A 27,323-nucleotide genomic window follows, 5' to 3' on the forward strand; every position below is an offset into this window, starting at 1 on the left:
AGCAACTTTTCTAGTCACTCAGTAAATGGGCCAGAATAACACACTCCTATGAGGAATATGTTGCCTCCAAAATCCAAAGAAGGCAACTAGGCATAAGGCCTTTTTTAGTCATAGGAAGGTCCAGATGCAACAGCTTGTCCTTCACCTTAGAAGGGATATCTCAACATACCCCACACCAGTGATACCTAGGATTTTCACTGAGGTGGAAGGCCCCTGACCCACAAATGCCTTACCTAATAGGTCTAGAGTAGTTGCTCCTTTTTGCTCACTAGGTCCAATCCGCATGATATCAATGTAATGGACCAGTGTGCTACCTTGTGGGAGGGAGAAATGATCAAGATCCCTGCAGGCCTTGTGACATAGGGCTGAAGAGTTTATACATCCCTGAGGAAGGGTAGTGAAGGTATACTGCTGGCATTGCTAACTGAATGCAATCTGTTTCTGGTGGTCCTTACTAACAGGTATTGAGAGAAAAGCATTTGCCAAATCAATAGCTGCATACCATGTACCAGGCTACGTGTTGATTTGCTCAAGCAATGATACCACATCTGGAACAGCAGCTGCAATTGGAGTCACCAGCTGGTTAAGTTTACATTAATCCGTTGTCATCTTCCAAGATACATTTGTTTTCCGCACAGGCCAAATAGGAGAGCTGAATGGGGTTGTGGTGGAAATCACCGCTCCTGCATCCTTCAAATCCTTTAGAGTGACACTAATCTCTGCAATCCCTCCAGGAATACGGTATTGCTTTTTTTTTTTAATTTATTTATTAATTTAAAAAAATTTAACAAACAAAATAAAGCATTAACATATATAATCAGTAATTCACAATATCATCACTTAGTTGCATATTCATCATTTCTTAGAACATTTGCATCAATTCAGAAAAAAATAAAAAGACAATAGAAAAAGAAATAAAATGAAAACAGAAAAAAATATATATACTTACCAGACCCCTTACCCCTCACTTTCATTGATCACTAGCATTTCAAACTAAATTTATTTTAACATTTGTTCCCCCTATTATTTATTTTCATTCCATATGTTCTATTCCTTTGTTGACAAGGTAGATAAAAGGAGCATCAGACACAAGGTTTTCACAATCACACAATCACATTGTGAAGGCTATATCATTATTCAATCATCCTCAAGAAACATGGCTACTGGAACACAGCTCTACATTTTCAGGCAGTTCCCTCCAGGCTCTCCATTATATCATGAATAACAAGTGATATCTACTTAATGTGTAAGAATAACCTCCAGGATAACCTCTTGACTCTGTTTCGAATCTCTCAGCCATTGATACTTTGTCTCATATCACTCTTCCCCCTTATGGTTGAGAAGGTTTTCTCAATCCCTTGATGCTGAATTTCAGCTCATACTAGGATTTTTCTCAATCCCTTGATGCTGAGTCTCAGTGCATTCTAGGATTTCTGTCCCACATTGCCAGGGAGGTCCACACCCCTGGGAGTCATGTCCCACGTAGACAGGGGGAGGGTGGTGAGATTGCTTGTTGTGTTGGCTGGAGAAAGAGGCCACATCTGAACAACAAAAGCGGCTCTCTTGGGGGGTGATTCGTAGGCCTAAATTTTAAGTATACTTGGCCTGTCCTTTGCGGGGTAAGTTTCATATGAAGAAACCCCAAGACTGGGGGCTCAGCCTATAACTTTGGTTGTCCACACTGCTTATGAGAATATCAAGAATTCAACTTGGGAAAGTTGAATTTCTCCCCATTCTCACCATTCCCCGAAGGGGGCTTTGCAAATACTTTTCCACTCACTGATCAAATCACTCTGGGATTCATCGGGGCATCACTCCGGACAAACCAACAAAATCTCATGTCTTACGTGAGATTCCAAGTACTTAACGGTGTTCAATCAAACTATCTACATAAGTTATATTAGGAAATGCACATTTTGGGTCTCTTGGAATTAGTGTCACTTCTGAGCCAGTGTCTAATAATCCCTGAAATACCTGATCACTTAAACTTTCCCCAATGCACAATCACCCTGGTCAAAGGCTGTAGGTCTCCTTGGGTGAAGGCTTGGAGGAGGGTTAATAATGTACATTTTGGGCAGTGTAAAAGGGTTCCTCCCAAAGGGTACCTGGTCCTCCCCTCATTCGAGGGGCTCTGGGTCTGTAATCTGTCTCAAATCTGGGAATTGGTTAAGGGGCTATGACTCTCTATTTTCATAATTCAAGTTAGACTCCTGTTCACTTGACCTAGAATTCTTCTGTTTATATAGTTCAAACAAGAATATAATAGACTGCCCATCCATTTTACTTCTAGCTACCCCATGATCTACTAGCCAATGCCAGAAGTCTCTGCGAGTCATATTATTTTGACTGCTGCCTTGAGTCTGTTGTCCATTATGGTGGCCATGCTCACCTTGTCTGTGGTGATTAAATGTCACCACATGGCTTCTGCCACCTGAGGATCTGATCAACCTCATTCTGTCAAAGGATTCCAGTTCAGTGACAGCAGTTCCCACAGTAATATCTGATCTACAAAGAAGTACAACTACAGAGATCTTCAGGGATGATGCAGCTAATCTCATCAATTTATTTCTCAAGGTTCTGATGAAAGATGTGTCCTCTGAACATTACTGGGGTGTGTGAGCAGGTCTTCCATGATAAATCCGCTCTAACATTCCAATCTCACTAAGGCTATGGACCCCTCATCTACATTATATCAGGAAAATGCTGTCATTTTGACCTCAGGTAATGTTGGCCACCTTTTGATCCATGTTTCAGCCTACCATCCAAACAAACTGTTAATGCCCTTTTTAACCCCTCAAGCTACATTGAATGCAGAATATCTGCTTAGTTGGCCCATATCAAGAAATTCAGCTTGATCCAACTTTATATTCCTTCCATCATTATCCCATACCCTTAATATGCATTCCAACACATAATCCCCTGATTTCTGTCTAGATTGGAAAACTCATGAAATTCTTTTGCAGTACAGTATACCTCCTCATGGGTCATACTTTGTACCTTACCTTTCTAGGCCTGTGGGAACTTTTTTTATACATTTTGAAAAAAAGATGGATGGTGGGGCTGGGTCATGAAAAGACCCAGGGTTTCAATCCAATTACCCCCGGGTATTCCATTGTGGTTTCATCTGTTGAAACAGGATTAGTTGCTACAGATAGAAGAGTGAGGGCTGTTTCCCCAGGGGAGGTGGTTACAGGGTTAGCAGACAACTAGGCATTGTCATTTGGCCAAGTTGTCACCAACAGAACCTAACCATCATACTAGTACTCTTCAATTCTGTGCCCTCATTCAGACCTCCCTCTCCTGTCTTTTTTCAGCTGACAGGACTCTCTTTAGTATTTCTTGTAGGGCAGGTCTCTTGTTGACTGCAGTCATTGCTTTTCTATGAAGATTTTAGCCTGTCCCTCATTTCTGAAGGACAATTTGGCCTGATAAAGAATTCTTTCCTCATGCTGCTTTCAAGATTTTCTGCTCTCTTTAGCATTTTGACAGTGTGATTAGTATGTATCTTGGAGAAAGCCTATTTGGATTTATTCTAATTGGGGTTCATTTGGGCCTCTTTGATTTGCATATTTATTTCTTTTATAAGGGTTGGGATGTTTTCTGCAATTTTATCTTCAAGTAACCTTCCCAGCCCTTTACTTTTCTCTTCTCCTTCTAGGCCACCAATGATTCTTATATTTGTACACCTTTTGTTGTCCATCATTTCGCTAAGATCTAGTTCCATTTTTCCATCTTTCTTGCCATTTATTCTTTTGTGTGCTCAAGTTCTGTTGTTCTGTCTTCTTGCTCACTTATTCTTCCTCCTCCTCCTTCTTCTTCTTCAAAGCTGCTATTGTGTCACTAGTATATTTCTTATTTGGTCTGCTATATCTCTCTTCTCTGTGAGATCTGCCATTCCTTTATTTAATCTTTTGCATTCTTCTTTATGCACTTGTAGTGTTTTCATGGTATCCTTTATTTCTTTATAAATATCCTTGAGTAGTTTTTCCATATTCTATGTCCCCTCTCGTGTTTTGACTTGGTCATTTGACTGGGCCATTTCTGCCTGATTGATGCATGGTCTTGTGATTTTCTGTTGTGTTCAGGGTATTTGATTATCTTAATAAGGTTATTTTGCAAGTTGGTTTCCTCACTCATCTAATTTTGTTCTTTCTAGCTTTTGTGTTGAAGTTTCTCTTTTGAACTTGGTTTGTCAGTAATTACCTGCCAAATCAAGGCCCGGATCTCATGTAGGGCATACAATTCTGTTTGAGGGTGTTAAAAGCTAGGCTGGTATACATGGGTACTTTCAGTGGCAAAATGCCTGCCTACCATGTGGGAGACCCATGCTTGATTCCCAGCCCAAAAAAACACTTCAGCAATAGTAGTTCCTAAAGTCAGAAATAGCCACCCCAAGATATATTGGAGTGATCTCAGACTGGTGCCCATAGAAGAGACAATAAAGAAAAATTAAAAGTAAAAATATATAAATAAAATAAGAAAATAATAAATATAGAAACATTAAAAAAAAAAATAAAAAAAAAAAGCCTAGACAGTGAGTTTGCCAGACTGCACTTACTTACCACTTCTTCCCAGCAGTTGGTGCTTCTGAGACACCTCCTGCCCTCAGCCATGTCCCTCCCCTACAGGAGCAGTTGGCTGAGAAGATGGTATATGCAGTCGGGGTGGAGGGGGTTGCTGCTCCAGGCACGTGGCAGTGGGATGGCTGGTCCTGGCACGTGTGACAGGGGAACCAATTGCAGCACCTAGCAGAACAGCTGATGCAGCTCCTGGCACTTGGTGCATCCACTGTTCACTGTGCCCATCGGGATGGCTATTCATGACTTCTGGTTGAGTGACTGATCCCTGTGCCTGGGGGTGTGATTTTTCTTGATGGATGGCTAAGTATGCCCTTGGGCTCCCTACAGGTGCTGCCAGTTGCAGATCCACGCATATTGTTTTCTGCAGCCAGCAGCTGGTGCAGGCTAGAGCAGAAGTATGGCTCACCCCATCAGACCTGCACTTTCCCATGTGCTGCCACCTGCCTCCAGTTGGGGGTCACAGCTTATCAGACCCACTTTTCTCTCCCCATCCTCATCTCTTCACCTGTCGTCTCCCTGTGAAATATTGTAGACCCTCTTCTATCACTCACGTCCAGGGACTGCAGTCCTGGTCATTTTTTCCCCATCCTCTATCTTGCTCTATGGAGCAGCAGTGAATCCAGCTTTCCCTACTCTGCCCTCTTCCTGGAAGTCTTCATTTTTTTAATAATATAATACCATTCACTTAGCTGAAATATTCTTAGTCATATTTGCAGCTATAGGTCAACTTTATTTAGTATTGTTGCTTAGATAAAAGCTACCTTTCTCTCAACTTGTCCTACTTGTCAGAGCCTGACCTGAGCATTTTATAGTGTCATTTCATTTAATCTATGCAAAAGTTATAAAAAGGTAAATATAGAACCCTCATTATACAAATAGTGAAACTGAGGCTTAGAGTGGCAATTAACTTCTGTACTGTCAGATAGGGTAGAAATTAGACAAACTAGGATTTTTGGTACTGGTCTCTCTCCATTGGCTGCCTTTTCTATGATTTGTACCTCCAAACTGATAAAATATATATATTTGCTTACCATGTATGACTCCAGTGCCTTACATAGCATCTAGTTACTAGAACTCAACAAATCTTTCTTCAAAAAATAAATATGACTCATGGCCATTAAATATATTTTTATGTAACATTTGCTCCTTCATTTCTTTAAATCATTTTATGTCTCAGTTTGTCCCAGATATTAAAATATTTTGTAGTTAATTTAGACTTCTTTGAACACAATTTATTATCTTTTAATATTGGCAAGTTTTAAGACTTTTAGTTTAATTTTGTTATTATTCTTAACCAAGCAACAATAAATTTGATCTTCACATGAGAATGAGATATTTTTAATACAGTATTTGTTGAATGACAGAATTCATCAAAGTATTTGTAATTGTATCATCTTTCAAAGATTGTTGAATTATTCTTACTATTTTGCTCATAATTATCTTGATTTTTAAATATCTGTGCTTTCTTGGCTTTTATTTTTCAGTTAAAAAAAATTAGGCATGCAGTTAGTAGGCACATTTTCTTTTTTCTTTTTGCATGGGCAAGCACTGAGAATCGAACCTGGGTCTTGGCCGGGAATCGAACCTGGGTCTTGGGCATGTCAGGCAAGAACTCTGCCTGCTGAGCCACTGTGGCCTGCCCTAGTGGGCACATTTTATTGGTATTTTTTCCTCAATTTTAGTTGTGGTAACTTGTCTTTAACACATTTAAATTCTTCTTTTTTTCCTTTTCTGTGTATTTTTTTTTGTCTTTTTTATTTGTAGTATCATTATCATCAAAATGTAGCATAGAGGCCTAAATTTTAGACAAAATAAGTAAATAATTCTTATCCTATTAATTCTATAGTAATAATAATAGAACTTTTTGCATTAAAACACTAATGGAAAAACTTCAGTAAAAATGGCCTAACAATGCTAGACAACTATCTAATGCAGCAAGAACTCTAGAGAAACTGTAGAGAACTCTAGAGAAAAGGGGTATTCTGGAATTGGAATGATTCTCTTGGCCTTCCTCTCATGGTTGCAAGGCTGCTACAGCAGTTCTAAGCATCATATCCTTGTATGATAAGTTCTGAGGCAGGAACAAGGGAGAGAGTAGAAAAAGGGCCTTCTCCTTAAATCACCTACTCCTTTTCATGGAGAAAAATCTTTCCAAAAAATATCCCGAGCCGTCTTCCCCTTACCACTCACTGAAATTGGCTCACATGCTTATCTTTGAACCCTTACTAACAAAGGAGAATTGGACTGCCATGGTTGTCTTACCTCAATCAGAATTCATCAGCTGGATAGGCATATTTTTAGCCACCTTCAAAATTGGAATTCTCTTGTCAAGGAACACAGATGGCTATTACCCAGTAAGTAGCCAACAGTATCTGCCACAGTTATTGAACTCTTTTAGCATGATTAAACAACCACATGAACAAATATAAAATTATAATTCTGATAAGTGCAAAAAAAGTGTGACTGGTGCTATGAAAGTGTAAACTAAAGGGATTGAACTTTGGGTATTTTTCATCTTTAAGAATTGATAATTAAGCTAATGTGACGAAAGTTTTGTAAGTTAGATAAGTTAAGTAGGCAAATGATTAGGGGATAACGGGAGGGTAGGGGTAGGAGAGAGCATTCCAAATAAAGGAAATACCAAGTGCCTAAGTCTTTACATAGGAAGCTCGCTGTGTTTGGAGTTGAAAGAAGGCATGGGAATGTTCACTGGTCTTACTAATAGTTTCTAGTTTGAAGGCTTTCATATTACTTCTACAGGTAGGAGAAATTATTAGGCTAATAAGTAGGACCCTCAAACAGTGGAATTTCCGGAACTTTTGCATGCTTTAAGGCTCAACAGGATAGATTATTTGACTTGTATTGTCCTAGAAAATCCTTGGTATGGGGTTGCCGCATTTAATGCACTTCAAGGCAAATTTAGTCTGTCGCTCCTGTTCCTTCCCTCTAATAATTTTCTGTTAGAATCTTTAGTTTACATCAGTTACAAATAATAACAGTATCCTTACTCTTCTACATGTTATCTGGAACATGTAGAAGTAGTAGTTTTTTGAGCAGTAGTTTCATTTACCTGAAGTTCATTCTTATACAATTCCCATTTCAAAATATTTTATATAATTGAACATTAAACAAAGAGCAATGTACTCTGAGTCTTTGTGGGCTCCCAAGAGAGATAAAAAAATAATGTTGACTTCAGTTCACATAGAACTTTCAGGGCCACTGGACTTTCCCTGTAAGTAGAAAAAACTGAGTCTTATAAAATTTTCCAGGACTTTACAACTCTAACCAATGACTAAAACTTTCCTGTTTTGAAAATCTGCCAACTTTATTATCCAATGAATGCATTTATTGCATGTTTCAGCTATTTTAAAAAGTATCATTGATAGTTGAATTCTCCTAATATCTATACGTTCTCGTTTTTAAAATTTAAAATCTTCACTTTAAGGTTTGAAAATTTGCAAGTTTTAATTTAAGCCTTTTAAAAAATGGGGCAATATTGCTATTGTAGAAAGGATACTGGCTGAACTGTTTTTGACAAGTCTCCAAAATAATAGTGACTTCCTTCTACTTTAGTGCTCTACTATCCTTACTATTGGATTTTCTCTTATGGTCTTAAATGAGCTTTAAGATTCAGTTTCTTGAATCTCAGGGTGATGCTTTCTTCCCAAAGACTGACTGCAACTGCTGGTGATCCTTGACTTCTTTGTCACATGGCTAGGCATATGGCAGTGTCTGCTGGTCTTTTCCTTCTCTTCCAGGTTTTGTTGATTTTGGCTTCTTGCTTCCATGGCTTTCTCTCTCTGTGGTAGTTAGATTCAGTTGTCAACTTGGCCAGGTGAAGGTGCCTGGTTATGTTGCTGTGGACATGAGCCAAGGATATGTGAACCTCATCTGTTGCTCATTACATCTGCAGTCAGCCAGGGCAAGCCTGCTACAATGAATGATGTTTGATTTAATTGGCTTGTGCTTAAATAAGAGAACTCAATGTAGCACAGCCCAAGCAGCTCAGCATACCTCCTCTCAGCACTTGCAGCTCAGCCCAGGCCTTTAGAGATGCAGAAAGAAAACACCCTGGGGAAAGTTGTTGGAACCCAGAGGCCTGGAGAGAAGGCCAGCAGAGATCACCCTGAGCCTTCCCACGTAAGAAAGAACCTCAGATGAAAGTTAGCTGCCTTTCCTCAACAAATGAAATAAATCCCCTTTTATTAAAAGCCAATCCATCTCTGATGTGTTGCATTCCAGCAGCTAGCAAACTAGAACACTCTTTTTGTCTGAATTTCGTTCCCTTATAAGACTCCAGTAAGAGGATTAAGGCCCACCCTAATGAGGTGGGTCATATCTTAGCTGAAATAGCCTCACCAAAAGATCCTAACTTACAATGGGTCTAAACCCACAGGAATGGATTAACTTAAAGAACATACTTTTCTGGGGTATATGCAGTTTCATATCACCACATCTATCTTTACCTTTCTTGTATAATCTGTATTATTACATCTTTGTGTATTCTACTTTTTGCACTTGCCATTTGTTTATTCCTTTCTATAGTTTACTTACTTTCCAGGAGGAATTATAATTAGGGGTAATAATAGATCATAGAATGATAAAGGAGTAATTTGTCCTTTGTGTGTGTGTGTGTGTGTATTTGTAAACTCTGATAGAAATCTGAGTTAATTTATACCACAGAACCAATTTTGCCTAGTCCTAAATTGACAGTTTTTACTTCTGTTGTTATAAGTTTTAATTATTAATAGAGAAGCTTTATTATTTGAAGGTTCAGTGTTGTTTCTGAGAATTCTGAAAATATTTTTAAACTAATACCCGAGGTCATTATGAATATGTTTTCTCTGTGCTCCAAGGGTATACATATTGACCAGTTATCCCTGAGCAGATAAGAAAATATGAGAAATAAAAGTTTTCTGATATACTTTCTCATATCTCAAAACATATTTTATAAAGTTTTTGGTCATCATATTTTACTTTTGGCCTTCTGTTAATCTGTGGATTCATTAACTAATTCCTACCACAAATTTTTAATAATTCCTAAGTGCCAGGTGCTCTGCTACATGTTGAAAATACAAAAATGGATAAGGCCAGTCTGTACCTTAGTGAGCTTAGTGTTGCTGTGCCACACAGTATGGGATGTGGTGCCCGACTTCAGTGGAGGAGTAACCCATGGGGAGAAAGAAGCTTTGGGAGGCAAAGGTGGGCCGGCAGGATGCTGAAGTGATTAAGAGGAGAGCCTTGAGAATTAGTAAAAGTTTGTCCATGATGAACTGGAACAGGGGCACTTTAGGTAGAAGCTGTGAAATAGTATTGCAGTAGTTCAATTTGGTGGAAGTGAAGGATTCAAATCCCAATTGGAATTGGAGTTGGAGGCCACTGAAACCTTAGCAAAGGCAGATTTTAGTAGTTGAAGGAGTCAGTATTCTGGGAGGTCAGGAAATGCAGACTTACTGTATAGACTATCCTTTTAGTAAACTGGATTGAGAAGCTATGAATAACAGAGGATAACACGTTCAGGAAAACATGTGAAAGAGGGCTTTTATTTTATTCCGGAGTACTAATATGTTAAATGGAAGAGGAATCCATGGAGACCCAGATGATGAAGATGCAAGAGAAAGAAGTAATTGGTACAGTCTGGTTTCAGGGGAAATGAGACAATTCATTTTAGGACACATGTGAAAGGAACTTTAGACAGGAGGAAGAGCACCTTTGACTTTCCTATAGGTAAGGAGGTGAAGAAGTGTGTGTGGATGCAGAAGTTTCCCTCAACAGACATTCGTTAAACAGAAATGCCAGGCACTATTTAGGTGCTGTGGCTATAGAGGTTAAGGCATGGTTATAGTCTACTGAGGAAGATGGACAGTGAAACCAGCAGAATATAAAATGTTTTGTGTAGTTTAGAGAGAGGCTCCAGGATGGCAGAAAAACAGAGAAGAGTATGTGGCAAGACTTTTCAGAATAGGAATAAGGACAAAAAGTGAAAATGGGTTTGTACCTGATAGGAGGATACAGAGACTTCTAAGAAAAGGGCTGAGATGAGAGGACTGAGGTGGGGCCAAAGCTTAGGAAAAATGTAGACCTGAATTCCCATGGTGGTTATTGATAACATTGATTGCAATAATAGTTTTTTATTTCTTTAAAAATAATTGTTGACTTTAAGCATCAGGTGAAACTTTATTTGGAAATACTTGAGAAAATGTTTTTTAATGATCAAGGAAACTTCTTTCTTTTTCTTTTTTTTCTTCTTCTTTCCTTTGATGACTTCTCTTGAAGCTAATTTAGGTGAAGAAAGCTACTACTTCCAAAGTGCTTTGTACTCTGGCATAATTTGAAAGAAACCTCTTTTCCCATTTAGTTAACTGAATTTCTCCAGGAAAAAAAAAAAAACTTCTCTATCAATGTAACATCCCTTAACAGGACTCCTGCTGGTCGGTTCTTGTATCTTGCTGTGGCAGCTGTGAACATATATACTATTCATTGTGGATGTGTGATATAAATCCGACTGGAACATGTTCACTAATTGGTTTGAGAGCTAGATATAGACAATGCTGTCTCAGAGTAGTTTGTGTAGATAGGCCTAGTCATAGGGTTAATTCTGCTTGAGAGCACATCAGCAGCATCTTGAGAGTAATTACCCAAAAGAAGTTTTCCCACAGCTGAACTGAGACCTTCAAAGGCTTCTGAATTTACAACCGGTATTAACCTATATCTGAAACATAAGGTTCCCACAAGGGCTTAGATTTTTTCCCCCTTTTTGTTAAATGTATGGCCTTATGAGGTTCATTTGCTCTGTGTTAAGAACTTAGTGAAAATTACTTGGTGTTGATAAATTGAAAATCTTTAATAACAAGTAAAGAGAATAATTATAAATTTATTTTTATTACTTTATATATTATTGAACAAGTTAATCTGAAGAGAATGGATGCTTTTTGTTTTTACATAATTTATCCAAAAATATGCTAAAAAGTTAATATCCATTCCATACTGTACTGTCTGTATGTGTATGTTTAGTGGAACCTGGGCAATTCATGCTTTTAAAATGGTTAAAATGAATATATATTTACCTTGTAGAAAGCTGTTTTACTTGTTGACCAATGTACTGAAATCTAAAACTATTAATAAATCTAAAAATATGACTATAATATGTAAAATAACTGTTGATCTTTTACAAACAATTTTTATATTGTAAAATATTTCTTTCTTTTTGCAGGTCAGAAACCAAATTTGACTCCGGTTCAGGTATGTTTACATTAATAATGTTATTCTGAGTATCTTTTATTTACATTATCCTCTGAGGAGTAGTTCATCAGATTGAGAATCATTTTGATTTTAAGCAAACTGGGAAGCCTCTTTCAAAACATGAACCCTACCTCAAAAGCAGGATTATTGGCTGCTTTGCGTCAGAACTTGAGATGTGCACTTTGGGATTCTAGCTGGTCTGCAGTAGGCATTAACTGCTCTGTATCTTCATTGTTTTATTTTTAAAAGTAGAGATGGGGGTTGCAAACATACTCCTTGCTCAAAATAGAATGTTTTTCTCAGTGGACAAAGCAACCTGAATAATTTGAAGATTTTCTGTAAGTGATTTGTCATCAAATATGAGTGACAGATGCATTTAGTCCAGCAAATCATTAAGGTTTCAGCCAATAGAAATTTGCCTATGACTTATTAGTTTTAATTTTTTTGTTCTTGTTTGGAGGGGTGGCAAATTAAGGTTACCTTAAGTTGTTATTTTGTATCTATCAGGCAAAATTTACATTCCACAAGCAGTAGCAGATCAGCCTCATGAGATGTTTTCTTCTCCTTAAGCATGAATGTAATTTATAATCCTTAGATTTGAATCTTTCTTTATGTCATTTTTTATAATTATGTGCTTCAGAGTTTCTCATGATGTTTACAATTAAAACACAAAAATTGTCTCATTTGATACAAAGAAATTATATTCTTTGGTGAATTTTCTTCTGTGTGTTTTTTTTTTTGTATGTATATGGTGGGGGTCATTCATCCTTTTTCCATGTATCCTGTTATTGCTGCACCATTGGTTGAATTTTTTTTTTGAGGTGGGGGAGTGCAGGGCTGGAAATTTTGGTGAACTTTTAATAGATACAAACATAACTTTTTAATTGCAGGAGAAAATAACTTTCAGAAGAAATATAGCTTGTTGAATTGTAAATTAACATCCCTATTCTGGCTTTAGTTCCATTATATTTAGAATAAAAAGTATTTTTGCTTATTATGTTCACAGAGGAACCAAGAGACATGTATTCTTTTGGATACTGGTACTAGGGAGCCAACAGGCTTTTCCTTCTTCATAAGCTTCACCTTTATTTTATTGTACAATTTTAGGAATTTCTCCAACATAAGAAAACTATTTAAATATGAAATCTGTTCATTTAGGTTAACTATTTCTCCTAGATTTGAGCACCATGGTTCGAGAAGTCTTTCTCTTCTCTGTGTTCTTGGGCTTCTTAATGACGTGTGTCAGTGATAGTATTTCTGATTAACAGTATTGACTCTGTGAAGGCTAAAGGTATGGTAGCATTTTATCAAAATTTGACTCTAATTGATTCACAGAAGGTGATTTAAAATAGGATTACAAACCTTTTTCATGTTTTTATTAGTTGATATTTTTAAGTATAATAAAAAATAAATGAATGTTGTATATTTGAAAACTGATAGAAAATGAATTTTTACATAAAAATGGCAAGTCTTTTTATCATTGCCAGTTGATTGCCAAACATTTTTTAAGAACCCACTTTATTATGATCTGACATGAACTTCAATTCACAAATATCAAGCTAGAAACTGGTCTTAGGGTACAGGATCTGGAACATAGCTTTTTAAAATAGAAGAGTCTCCTAGGTTCATTTTTAAAGCAAAACCTGGACACTGGGTATAAAGCTGAAGAATTAGACAGCTATTGTCAAAGTCAGATAATTTAAGTGAAAATGTCAAAACAAAAGTGTGCTGTTTAATTCCTGTACTGAAAGGATTTATCATGAAAATTGTTATAACATCTCTATAAGCACACATCTTTCACTCTTGTGACCAAGGACTTTATCCATGACTCTTTATTTTTTCACTTCTTAATTTTTAAAATGTCTGTCACGAGCAACATCACTATGTTTTTGAAAACTATGAAGTTCTTTGCTTTGAGACATCTTATGGAGAATACTGATTAAAAGTTCATTTATTCTTATAATTTTGAATTTAAATATGTCGTGAAAAGAATTTAGATGATTTCAAATTAAGAAACAGGAATTATTTTTCTTTAACTTCTTTCATCTTACTGTTGATTAAATGAGTGAATCTTCACAATGAAAGATAAAATTTATTTCTTGACATTCTGTATCATGCAAATTTTGGTTAGAAATAAGGTAGCAGGTTGAAAAAATTGAATGTATGACTTTAATAGGTTTGGATTCCCTATTATTCATCAGATACAGAAAGTAAACTAGCTCTGTTTAATGTTATGTACAACTGTAGTAGTGTTCCTGGCAAAGTAAGATATTTAAAGGAAGACACTAATCTTACTAAGAAAAAAAAACCTTAAAAAATAAATACTATAGTTGATGACTTGCAATAAAGGAAAGAATTCCAAAGTCAAATTATATATGTATATGTATATAAATATATATGCTCTATTTTTCAAGGAAAGTGCCCAACTTATGCAGAGCTTACTGTGCATCATCTGTAGTTTGTATAAATGAGTTTCAGGCTCTGGAATGAGATTCAGGAGCAAGGAAAGTTTGCATAGTCAGCATATAGTAAAAAATTCAGATGTTGAATATATACCAAATAATCAACCTGTAAAGTGATTTCAATATTTTTCTTCATCAGAATTGTATCAGTTTTCTCTACAAAAGCAAATCCACAAACACCCTCCTTGTACTTTTTTGAAAATTAAAAACAGAACTTTTATACTTAAAATGTTCAAATATACAGAAATGTAAAAGGCATAGTATAAAGAGCACCCACAAATCCATCATCTAGATTTTACTAGTGTTAAAAGTTTGCTGTATTAGTTATACCTTTCTTTTCTTTTGCTTAAAATCTTTTAAAGTAAATATATACATTGCACGTGATTTTTTTAAACCTGAAAATCATAGATTGTCTTGACTTATTGAAAGGGGTCAATTTGTTTTTGAGATTACATCTGTCTTAGAAATTTGGGTCAAATGTACATTTTTATGGAAAGGATTATGGGATCACCATGCCCACATTCAGTTAAAGAGACTTTCAAAGTTCTATTTGTGGTATATTGTGTCATTAGGAAAACATTCAACCAGAAGGCAAAGGTGCCGAGTTGAATGTGTTCTGAGTATATCAGTAATGTTCTGCCCCAAAGACTCATTTCGTTAAATTTCAGCTGGTCTAGCTGTGTTCTCTATGTATTGCGTTATATACTGATTCAATACCTTTTCTGTTGGTTTATAACTCAATTTTTGGCTTTGACAGTTGAGACCAGACAGCCAAACTTCCTTCTAAAGGAATTTTAATACTTTTCTACTTTAATGCTTTTCTGAGTTGATGTACTAATGTTGCTTACCTAGGATCATGTAGAGTTGGTGATTTTACTAGTAGCGCAAAAAGACGTCCTTTTATGTTCAGAAGTAGCTAGAAACTGTGCTTTTCTCTTCACCTCCCAAGAAGGAAGGAGGAGTGCTCTGGAGGAAGCAAAGCATTGGATTTAATGTAGTGATTAAACATGAAAGCCATATATCAAATCTCAGGAGAGACATGCTTTTTAAAGAGGCAGAGAACTGGAGCATATAGCATGATAGGCTATATAAACAGTGCCCTGGAGGTCAATGTGTGAATGCAAACCAATTAAATCAAGAACTTACTGGTTTTGCTTTCTATCATCCGGATGGGGAGGATCACAAGTTAACATGCACAGGGTTGTAGTGTAAACTTTGCTTGAATAAGTTGGGTACCTTTGGAAACTTCATTAACTCTTTCAATCTATTACTGAAACATATAACAAGGCCCCTAGGAAGTTTTAAAAACATCTACAATATATGCTTTCTTGGCCCTTCTGTACCTACTCATCAGCAAAGGTGAGCAGAATGGAAGAGACAGTGGAGGATGAACTGCTGAAAGACCCAGAATTGACTCTGTAGGCAATGTTCAAGAATGTGCATGTCTTTCCAGAACAACCCATTTGGAAAAGCAGAACTTTTGCTGAATTATTGAAAAGATATGTTTTACTCTTCTCCTGAATTTGTAGTTACGAGACAAAAAATTTACTAAGACGTAGTTGTAATTTATTAGTTCACTGACGTTATATCAGGATATTGTTATTTCTGCTTTATTATAATTGAATGGCTTTCTGACCAAGAAGGACCTAAAGCTTATAAATTAGTAACTGTAAATTAAAGATTGCTCATAGTCTAATTCTGCAGTCCTAACCTTTTCAGGTAATGCTTGGGTGAGAAAATGAAATACCAGGTTAAATGGTATCGCTCCATGGTACATAAACATTTAAAACAAAGATTTTTTTTTTCCAGTAGAGTCATTTCGCTAAGAAAGTGAATAAGCTTATATTTAGTGCTTGTTGATTCTGGGCTGCTTGGAATAGCTAAACTAAGGAAATGGGTTCATAGAACACAGCAATACAAAGGTATAAGATTTCATGAAAGCAAATTGTGGAGGATTAAGGAACCTAATGAGCATGGTTTAGTTTAGAGAGCGGAGGAGGGAGCTTACTATTAAATAAAGCCCAAGAGTGTAGAAGCTTAGGAGATCCTAAAAGACATGATAATAAAAGGCACAACAGAATATAATTACACTGAAGAGAAAAAAAGAAAAGCAAAAAACTCCAAGGAACAAAAAGCAGCTAGTGTCACTTTTAAGATCTTCAGTTAAAAAGGAATCCACACGAGGATAAGAAATTCAAAGTATATATTCAGTTAAAGCTTGAGGCAAAAACTTGAGGGCAGTGTAAACCAGAGTGGGCTGCAAGAGTAGTCACTAAGTTGGAAGGAAATGAGGAATTTGAATACACCAGAACTAGAATTTTGAAAGCTTATTAATAAAGGAGACAGTTTGCCTAACATGGTAGATCTTTCTCAGGAAATTTTAGTAAGGAAAATATCTTTAGATCTTATAAGCGTGAGACTATGTTGATAATACTTTTTACCCACTACAATTCAGTTTCACTGTTTAAAATTTTGGAAAGTCTCAAGGAAATGAAGAGCAAGGGAATAAAATATAAATCTTTGTAAGATTATTGAAATTTATCTTTAGACATCATTCATTAGTAGAAACCAGAAAAATACTGACTGTTCATTCATTCATTCAAGATATATTTGTTGGGCATTTTTTATGCCAGATGCTGAGTTTATAGCTGTGAGTAGGATGGACAATTCCTTCTCTTGTGGAATCTTGCAGCTAGTGAGTCTATTATAAAAAACCTCATGGATTTCTCTGCAGTTTTAGCTGAGGTGGCCTAACAGGTTAAATTTAGATCCTGATGGTGAGGTAAAGCTATTTATAAACATAAGCTGATCTATTTTAGGTTTGACAGTTTTACCCTTCTTTACTTTACTCAAACCATATCATTTTGTTATCCATTTTCACTTTTAAGAGAACAGCCCAATAATGCTAATATAGTGTGTAGTTTTTCTTTATCTTTTGTTAGAGTGGCATTTCACATTTGGTTGTCATTAAAAGAGATTAACTACACTTTTTTTTGTTTGTTTGTTTTTATACAGGATTCTATCCAAGGTTGGCCTGAAAAATCAGGCAACCTTCTTTACAGTAATCTTACTAGATCATGTAGAAACAAGTAAAGGAAACACAACCCTTCATCTCCTTTTATAAACTAACGTAAAGACCAGGAAGCAGCTTGATATAGTGGCTAAAGAGAGTTTTTGGATCAAACAGACATAACTGAAGCCTTTTCTTATTTCTATTAGTTTTCATGTGCACCAGTGTAACCTACTTAAATTTTCTTTTCTTTTTTTCTTATTTAGAATTATAGTATTTAAAGCTATGAATTTCCTTCATTACAGCTTTAGTTGAAACCTAGAAGTTTCAAGTTTTGATTTTCTTTTGGACATAATTATTTAGGAAAGTATTTTTAAATTTCCAAATTTTCTTCTTTCTATTTTTGTAAGTAATTTTCCTTTTCGTTATTAGTGGTCAAAGAATGTAGCCTGTTTTGTATCTACTTTTTACTAAGTCTGTTATTCAGTACTTATTAAAGTTTTTTTTGAACTATGTATTTAATTTTTGTAACTCTTCTGTGGATAATTTGAAAACTATGTTCTCTGTGTTTGATGCACATTTATTAGATCAACCTGATTTATAATAATACAGCCTATGCATCATTATTTATTTGGTTTCTATTTTAGCTGACAAGGATTTTGAGAGAAAAAATAGTCTTTTATTTTATGCTTTTTACCTAAATTCTCCTTCTTTAACTGTTACTACCCCTGTGTTGTCAAAGCATCACTTACTTTATGTGTTCTGGTGCTAGCCAACTTGGGTCATGCATTGCATGCCTTCTTGTAGAGATCATTCCAAAGCAGTATTCATGAGAATGAAGGCTACCTTAAATAGAAAATTTATTATTGAAATAATATGTGAAACAAAATGTTGTTTTACTACCTGTAAATACCAGTGCTCTCCTCTTCTCTCTCCCAACCTGTATAGCTCAGTGAGAAAAAAGACTCTGAGCTTTTATATGACTTCTGTTTTTCCAGTTAGGATCTTTCCCTATCTCTCCATCTGTTTGGCATAATTATGTTTATCTTTTAAATCTCAACTCAAATACTGACCCTTCTCAATTAAATCTACTTTTCCTTTATACCTTCCTAACAGTCATTCCTCCCTTTCTGTAACATTGGACTTGTACATAAATTTATTATAGCACTTATCATCTGCTATAATTATTCATGTGGCTCTTTTTCTCTTCAAAGCCTTGACTTTCTTGAAGACAAGAGCCAAGTCTTATTCACATTTATAGCATTGACATCTGATGAGAAATAAGTAATCAATAAATAAGTGTTCCATGAGGTTGAAGATCTCTGTCTAAATCTCTTCTCTGACTGTGGTAGAAATGCTTAATTAATGACCAAAGATTAACTCTCTTTAACAGTGTAGAGTTATTTTTGGGAAGTGGCTATTTAACTAGAGATTATAATTTCCAGCCCTTTTGGTTCTATGTGGTGGTGTATGACTAATTCTCCCTGTGGAATATGTCCTTTCTGGGCTGAGGGACTTAAGTGTCACATATGCTGTGACACTTTTTTTTTCCTTTTCTGAGGTTATTTCAGAGTCACATGTTGAAGATAATGGCATTACAATATAGAAAGGGTATAGATTTCTGGGTCATACTTGGAGGAGATTCATTCAGGAGAACCATTTATCTATAGACATCTTCAATGCACTTTATAGTGGGAGAAATAAAATTTTTTTGTGATGAGCCACTGAGATTTTGCTATTGTTTATTATAGCAGCTAGTGTTACTTACCCTGACTAATGTAACTCAGTGCCTGGAATACTCCTTGGCAAGTAGTTGGCACTTACTAGATATTTGTTGAATAAGTGATTGAATGGGTAAGAATCATATCTAACTTGAAGATGATCCTTTAAGCTAAGAATCTACAAATATGGAATAGTGTTCTTTATAATCACCACATCTATCAGTTAGCTGTTGTTATAATAATGCTGTATAACAGGCCATCTCAAAAGTGACTTAAAACAGCTATCATTTATTCATGCTCACATGAATCAATGTGATTGGGACTTGATTGACACAGGCTAGTTGCAGCATGGGTACAGGTCTACTCCACATGTCTATCATTGATGAAAGAAGATAAGTGGGCAAACCCAATTATGTGAGCACATGTTTATGTCTCCTAACATCCCATTGACCAAACAAGTCACATGCCGAAGCTCAAAATATGGAGTGGAAAACAGCTCTTTGTTCTTCCTACTGAATGTGTAGTGGGAAGAACTACCAATTCACATGGTAAAGAGGGTAGATACAGGAAGGAGTGAAGACTTGGAGTCAATAATTGAGTCTACCACTTTAAAACATCATGTACTTCAATAAATTATTTTGTAAAAAATATACAATTAAGCTGATTGTATTTTTGAAGTGTGTCCAGTTCCTTTTTTATAATCTCGTATTATTTGGGAATCTAACTTTGATGGGATATTAATGAACATATAATGATGAAAATATTTATATAATGTTTTACTATTTTCAGAAATTTATCAAGTTTGAGCTTTATAGGATACGTGGGGACATTTTACCAATGAAGAAATTAGGATACAGAAAGGATTAAATTATTTGCTTAAGGCAACATAACTAGTAAATGGTCAGGCTGGTATTGAACTTAAGATCTCTGGTTCCAAAGATTGTGTTATTATTAGATCATGAGATAAAAGCATTGCTGTTATTTTAATGAGCAGCTTTCATTTTTATTTCATTTTTCTATTAGCTTTTTTATTTTTCTATAATTATTTCAGTAATGATACAATAATTTAGTATTACACACTACAAATTATAAATTTTTATTTTTATTTCTCAAATGAATCATGGTGAGATTATTATAATCACACCTTGAACATATAAAGTATAGTATCAAATTTATACCTTTACAATATGGCCATTAGTAGGCCATTGAAAAGATTGCTGGCAGTTATGTATATGGCCTCAAAGGTAATATTAATTGCTTGGTCAATTTTCCATGTGCTAGGACCTGGCTTTAAACTTGCAGACACAGAAATCTAAGTGTTTTACTCTTTTAGGGATGGACTTACAAAAATAAAAACCCAGAAGACTAATGAATGAAGCTAGAATGTCAGTGTATTTGTTTACAATGAGATATTTAATTTTCATATAACCCAGAATGCTTATGTCAGCATGATCTCCCTCTTCTTTCCCTATAAGTAGTAAAATTATATGAGAAGCAAAAAAAGAACTCACACAATCAGTTTACTAAAAAAAATTGCTTGTGCTGGGACTGAAATATTCTTCCTGTAGCATATTATCACCATAAAGGAAGACCTAAGTGGGATATCAAATTATAACCACTGTGTTGAGTACAGAATGAGAACAAAAGGAGGCAAACTGAATATTTGGTTTTATGAGTTTAAGTTAACATGACTCATCTGTCTCAAAATAGGAATTATCCTGGACAGTGAAACCTCCTGTAACTTTTAGTTCATTGGCTACAACTTCATCCATCCATCCATCCCTAGAGCTTTGCCATTGGGCCTGAAAAAGATACTACAAGTCCTTTGCTATGAGGTTCTTAGTGTACTCTACTAACTTCTGCCTGTATAAATCTTTTTATTTCCTTCAAACTTCATATGAATGAATAATCAATTCCTTATTTGATGTGGTTCTCCTATAAAATATATTAAAATGATAATTCAGACTAGAATAAATTCATCATGACTTGATAGTCATTTTGTCTGCTTGAGAAGACTTTGCATTGTGCCTTTGAGTAAATCTTGAGGTATAATAATATTTTCTTTGTTTCCAGATCAAAAAGCCTTGTGTAGTAACTTTAAAACTGACAATTTACAATTTAAATGTTTCTTAGCTATTGAAACATATATATATACCACAACACCCAGTTTTCCTATTGTTAACATCTTACATAACAATGGTATGTTGGTCAAAACTAAGAAACCAGCATTGGTACATTACTATTAACCAAACTATTGACTTTATTTGAATTTTACTAGTGTTTGTCACTAATGTCCTGTTGTAGTGCCAGGATCCAATACTGGGTGCCACTTTTGTGTTTGGCCATTGTGTTTTCTTAGTCTCATTTGGTCTGTGACAATTTCTAAGACTTTCTTTGTTTTTCATGATCTTGACAGTTTCAAGAATACTGATTAGATATTTTGTATAATGCCCTCTTTTTTATTTTGTCAGATATTTTTCTCACAATTAGGCTGGAGCTTAAGTTTGGGGGAAGAATTATCCAGAAATAAAGCACCCTTCTCATCACATTGTATCAGGGGACATGTGATATACACATAATTTATTCACTGTTAAACTTGGTCATCTGGTCAGGGCATGTATGCTAGGTTTCTTTACTCTAAATTTAACTCCACCCCTACCCCCACCCACTCCCCATGGTGGTTTGGAAAATGTTTCTAAACAAAATCCATTCCTGTGAGTGTGAACCCATTGTACGTTAAGGTATGACCCAACTCATTCGGGATGGGTCTTAATCCTGTAACTGGAGTCCTTTATAAGAATGAAATTCAGACAAAGGAGACAAAGCAATGCAACGAAAGAAGATGAAGTTCAAATGAACCTGGAAGAGAAGGGAAAGGCCAGGAGAGGCTGCAATGTGCATTGCCTTGTGAGAGAGAAGCTCAGAACCAAGGATCACCAGCAGCCAGTCCCAGAATGCCAGTCTTTGGGAAGAAAGCACCACCTTGATGAGACCTTGATTTAGACATTTCTAGCCTCAAAATCATGAGCTAATCCCTTCCTGTTGTTTAAACCTACCCATTGTATTGATTTGCTTGAGCAGCCGAAATAAACTAAAACAGATTTTGGTGCCAGGAGTGGGGTGCTGTTATTGCCAGGGGGAAAGTCAGAATTGGAAATGCAGTTATTTAGGAAGTCCTTTTGTCTGACGGTTTGGATTCCTGTGAACTGCATGCAAAGCTGGCAAGTTTTTCATGTAATGTGTTTAAGCAGAACCACTGCCAACCTGGACTAAAAAGGATAGAGAAAGGACAAATTAAAGGAGGAATGACTTCAAGGGCAGAGTTATGAAGCCAAGGTCTGGATCAAAGAGCTCTCCTTGTACCAAGAGAATGGTACCACCTATGTATATGGAAAGGGTAGGTCTGTACTTGCACTTGGAGGTGTGCCTTGAGCCCTATTTCAGGAAAAGTGCTGCCATCCTGATGCTTGAATAGAATGGAGCCGATACCCCAGGGTTTGTGGAGCGCTTTTTCTCCATCCCAGTTCTTAGAGAGTGTGGGCCTTTGTGTCAAGGTTTGTGAAGAACCTGACCACCTTTCTGATTTGAAGAAGGTGGACCCTTTACCACAGTATTTGGGGAGAGCATGCTCACTATATAAGTCAAGCACTTGGAAGGGGTGGGTCTGCAGCTGCATCAGGCCAAGAGGATAAAACATCAATCCACAGGTGACTCTCAGACCTTGAAATCTAATGGAGTTTGCAATGCTGGATTTCAGAATTACTTGGGACCTATGGCTCCTGTTTTTCTCCCAGTTTTTCCCTATTGGAATGGAAATGTCTATTCTATGCCTACCTGTCCCTTGTATATTGGAAGCAGATAACTTGGTCCACAGAGGAGAATTATGCCCCAAGACAGACTACACCCATAACTAATTTTGATGAGGCTTTGTGCTTAGCATTGTTTCTGAGATGACTTAAGGCTTTGGGGATGTTGTGATAGATTTAATGTATTTTGCATGTGGAAAGAACATGTGTTTTTGAGGTCCAGAGGGCAGAGGGAAGTGGTTTAGAGCTCTGTTCAAGAAAAAATGTGTTCTTACTCTTAATCCATTCCTGTGAGTTTGAAATCATTGTAAGTAGGATCTTCAGTGAAGTGACTTCAGTTAAGGTGTGGCCCAGCTCAATCAGGATGGGTCTTAATCCTATTAGTGAGGTTATAGCATACATTTATAATACAGTTAGATTGTTTTATCACCGTCTGCTTTCCATCCTGGAATTCCCTACTTCTGGTTGATATTTTTAATTGCATACATCAAAGTTCATTCTTTGTGGGTTTTGGCAATTGCATCGAGTCATGTATCCACCAGCCTAGTACCACACATAATAGTTCCATGACCCTAAAAATTTCTCTATGCATCCTCTTGTAATCAAACACTTCTCTTCCTTCAAACCCTGGCAACCACTATCTGTTTTTCTCTTGCTAAAGTTCTGCCTTTTCCACCATGTCATGTGAGTAGAATTATATAATATATGTTCTTTGGGTCAGGCTTCTTTCACTTAGCAAAATGCATTTAAGATTTATCCAAGTTGTTACAAGAATCTATAATGTGTCCTTTTTATGGCTAAATATTATTCATTCCATTGTATGGATGTACCATAATTTGCTTAGTCATTCACTTGTTAAAGAATATCTTGGTCATGTCCAGGTTTTGGAGATTAAGAAAAAAGATGCTGTAAACATCTGTATACAGGTCTTTGTGTGAAAATAAATTTTCAAACTAGTTAAATAAATACCTAGGAGTGTGATTGCTGGATCATATTAGCAACATTGTGTTTAACTTTGTATGAAGCTGCTATACTGTCCTCCAAAGTGCTGTACCATTTTGTATTCCTACCAGCAATTATTGAGAGTTCCTGTTGCCCTGAATCCTTGCCAGAATTTGATATAATTAGTTTCTTGGATTTTAGTCATTGTAATAGATGTTTGGTGGTATCTCATCAGTACTATAATTTGCAATCCTTTAATGACAAATGAGCATCTTTTCTTACCTCTTTTTGCCATCCATGTATGTTCTTGGGTGAAGTATCTTTTCAAATCTTTTACCTAGTTTTATTGCATTGTTTGTTTTCTTATTGCTGAATTTTAAAAATCCCTTGTATATTTTAGATAGTCAAATATCATCTGTCAAATGTGTGATTTGCAAATATTTTCCTCCAGTCTCTGACTTGTTTTCATATTCTTTTTTTATTAGAGAAGTTGTCGGTTTATGGAAAAATCATATAGAAAATACAGAGTTCCTAAGTACTCCCCAGCCCAATTATTAACATCATACATTAATGTGCTACATTTGTTACATTTGATGAGAGGATAGTACTATAATTGTACTATTAGTTATAGTCTATGGTTTATGTTAGAGTTCGTTGTATTGTACAGTTATGGTTTTGTTTTATTTTTTTGAGAGAAAAGAAAATGCAAAAGACTGTATTTACTGGCACAGAGCTCCTCAACATGTTGACAAGAGAAAAAGGCAATTTGCAAATCATATGCACAGTAAGATACAATTTGTAAAAATAAAAACCTGCAAAACTATTCTTAGTATGCAAATATATATGAATATACATACATAGAGGAAAGGTAATTGAAGAATATATATCAGAGAACAGTAGCCACCATTTGGGAGGGGACATTTTAAAAATATCTTTATTTTTTTCTTTTTCTAGACTTATTTTTCCTTATATAATTAAATACAAAATAAGGAATTTTACATTTCTAGGAACTACTATATTATAGTTTCCTTAAAACAACTTGATACTGAGGTTTGGCAAACATAACTGTCATTTAAATTTTAACATTATCATACTTTTATCTCTGCTATCCCTCACCTTTCTCTATTTGCGCTATATATGCTCAAATTTAAGGAAATCCTATTAGCTTTTCTTGAGTCTTTCATAACATACAGAATGGCAGAGTTGCCAGAAAGTCTCAAAGTCAACGGTGAGAATTGTTACAGGAAGAATAAAGGCCATTTTGTTAGGCAGCCCCATCTCTTCACTATTTCTACTGGAAATATGTATAGTCTTCTGTGGAGAATAAGATGCTTTATGAATAAGGTTCCTGCTTACATAGCTGGGTGTGCTGTGTAACAATAACTTGTACAGGTTCACATTTATCTACTGCAGAGAAAATATTGCAGTATTAAAGTTAATATTCAAAACACACCGAGCTCTTCAGAAAAGAAATGATATATAGATCCTAGACAAAAAAGCAATACTAAAAGTCTGTCAAATTTAAGCAGTATTTGCTTACAAGAGAAGCAATTCTACTTCAAATTGGAAACTATTTTTAAAGTATTTCTATATTTTTTCATAACATATAATAATAGTAAATACTTATTACAATTTAGGAAAATTTTGCTGCTAGTGTGTGATTAACTTGTCTTCTTTAAAAAACAAAAGCGAAAATCAGACATATGTATAGCATGAATTTTGATCCATAACACCTAATACTTGACTGTTATAGCTGATTAAAATAACAGATAAGCAACATGCTAGAAGTAATCCCTACCATGAAATCAATTGAACATATATGTTCAATGAATCCCAGTTTTTAATTATTAAAATTTGCGTAATGTATTTTGTAATCCAGAAAAGAGTCCACAAGGATCTACTCAGTCTTTCTCTCTGTAGATATTAATGTAAGGCTCCTGTTGATCATTACTACTTAAACCATTTGCTAGATGTCAGCATCTCAGATGAGCCCAAATGATTTATTCCCTCTATATAACACTGTAGCTATAAGGAAAACTGAAAGTTCTCTAATGACAAACAGAACTGAAAAGATAAATTTGAAGAGTTGAAGACACAAATCAAACTACTAGGAGACAAGGTAAGTGGTAATTATGAGGGTAAATTATATTATAAGAGATATACAAGATCAACATTCTAGATTCCTGATAGCATTTATAATAGAGAAAATTGCAAATAATGTATTAAAAGAAAGAATTTCAACTTATGTTTTGAAATGTTTTAAATATTTGGCCCAATGTGTAGCTTGTCTTATTTAGGAACTATCTGATAAAAATAATGTATTTTTCAAAGTCTTAAAAATAGTTGTCAGGTTGTAAGATTTTATGTTTACCTTTCATTCTATTCCTCACTGCCCTTCTTCCTTATTTCCCCCATGTTATCTGTTATCACTGTAAACCTAAAAATTAAATATCATGCTTCTTCCTTACAGGCCTGTGGGGTTTTTTTTGTTTTTTTTTTTGTATCCTGTATGATGAGGGTCTCATTTCATTCTTTTGCCATGTGACTATCCCGTTATTGCAACACCTTGTTGAACTTTTTTAGGGGGGGAAATTCATGGATCGGGAATCAAACCCGGGTCTCCCGCATGGCAGGTGAGAATTCTATCACTAAACTACCCTTGTACCACCCCCTACCCCAGTCCTATGGTTTTTAAAGAATGTTTAATTCTAGTAATATATATATGTATATATATATATGTATACATACACACACACCCTAAAAGTTTCATTTAAACACAATCAAATATATATTGTTATGTTCTTGAAATTCATATACATAGAATCATACAGTATATACATTTTTGCAATTGGTATCTTTAGTGCTATATAATATTTTTGTTTTTGTTTTTGTTTTGCATGGGAAGGCACCGGGAATTGAACCCAGGTCTCCTGCATGGCAGATGAGTACTCTACCACTGAGCCACTGCTGCCTACCCTTTATAATGTTTTTGAAATGTATTCATGCTATTTGTAGGTACCAGCAGTTACTGCTCAGTAATAAAGATTAGAGTGTATCTATAGGCCAAATCTGACTACCACTGATGCAGTTGTGTCTAATAAACAGTCTCTGTTCCTAACATTCTCAGGTCCAGCATACTGTTGTTAGTGCATTGAGCCACGATATGGACACTTTTACTTTGACTCTGTATAATCAGTCAATTTGCTTGTGTATATAGAGGTATAGGTGCAAAGTATATTTGAGGGAATTGAGAAAACCAGCTTGCCGGAACTGGAGAATTTTTGTTTGGGGAGTAATGGTAGAGTTGGAAGCCTAAAAGAAAGTTCAGGCTAAAGAATTTGTACTTAACTCTGTAAATAGTAGTAGTAATAACAATTGCTACCATTGATTTTATGCTTATTATATGCCAGGCACATAGTGCTTTATATTTACTAGCTTATTTAATCTGTATAGGCCTTACATTATTATTCCCATTTTTTAAAGTAGAAAACTGATTCACAGAAAGATTAACCCATGTAGCTAAGAAGTGACATTGGAATTAAAATATATATTTTTTTATT

General features: G+C 35.5%; 1 protein-coding gene across 14 annotated transcripts in view; it reads left to right on the forward strand.

Annotated features, from left to right (window-relative positions):
- The window catches only part of MSRB3 (methionine sulfoxide reductase B3), a 259,546-nt gene that overhangs the window by 106,324 nt on the left and 125,899 nt on the right, over positions 1–27,323 (forward strand). For all 14 annotated transcript variants that reach the window (XR_013155778.1, XR_013155777.1, XR_013155779.1 and 11 more), the window contains one exon: positions 11,794–11,822. Coding sequence is in view for 10 of the 14 variants with exons in the window: in XM_077111325.1 (XP_076967440.1) it covers positions 11,794–11,822 (29 nt within the window). In the remaining 4 variants the exon portion in view is untranslated. The remainder of the gene's footprint in view (positions 1–11,793; positions 11,823–27,323) is intronic.

This window comes from Tamandua tetradactyla, chromosome 7, assembly GCF_023851605.1.
Source record: "Tamandua tetradactyla isolate mTamTet1 chromosome 7, mTamTet1.pri, whole genome shotgun sequence".
Lineage (NCBI taxonomy): Eukaryota > Metazoa > Chordata > Mammalia > Pilosa > Myrmecophagidae > Tamandua > Tamandua tetradactyla.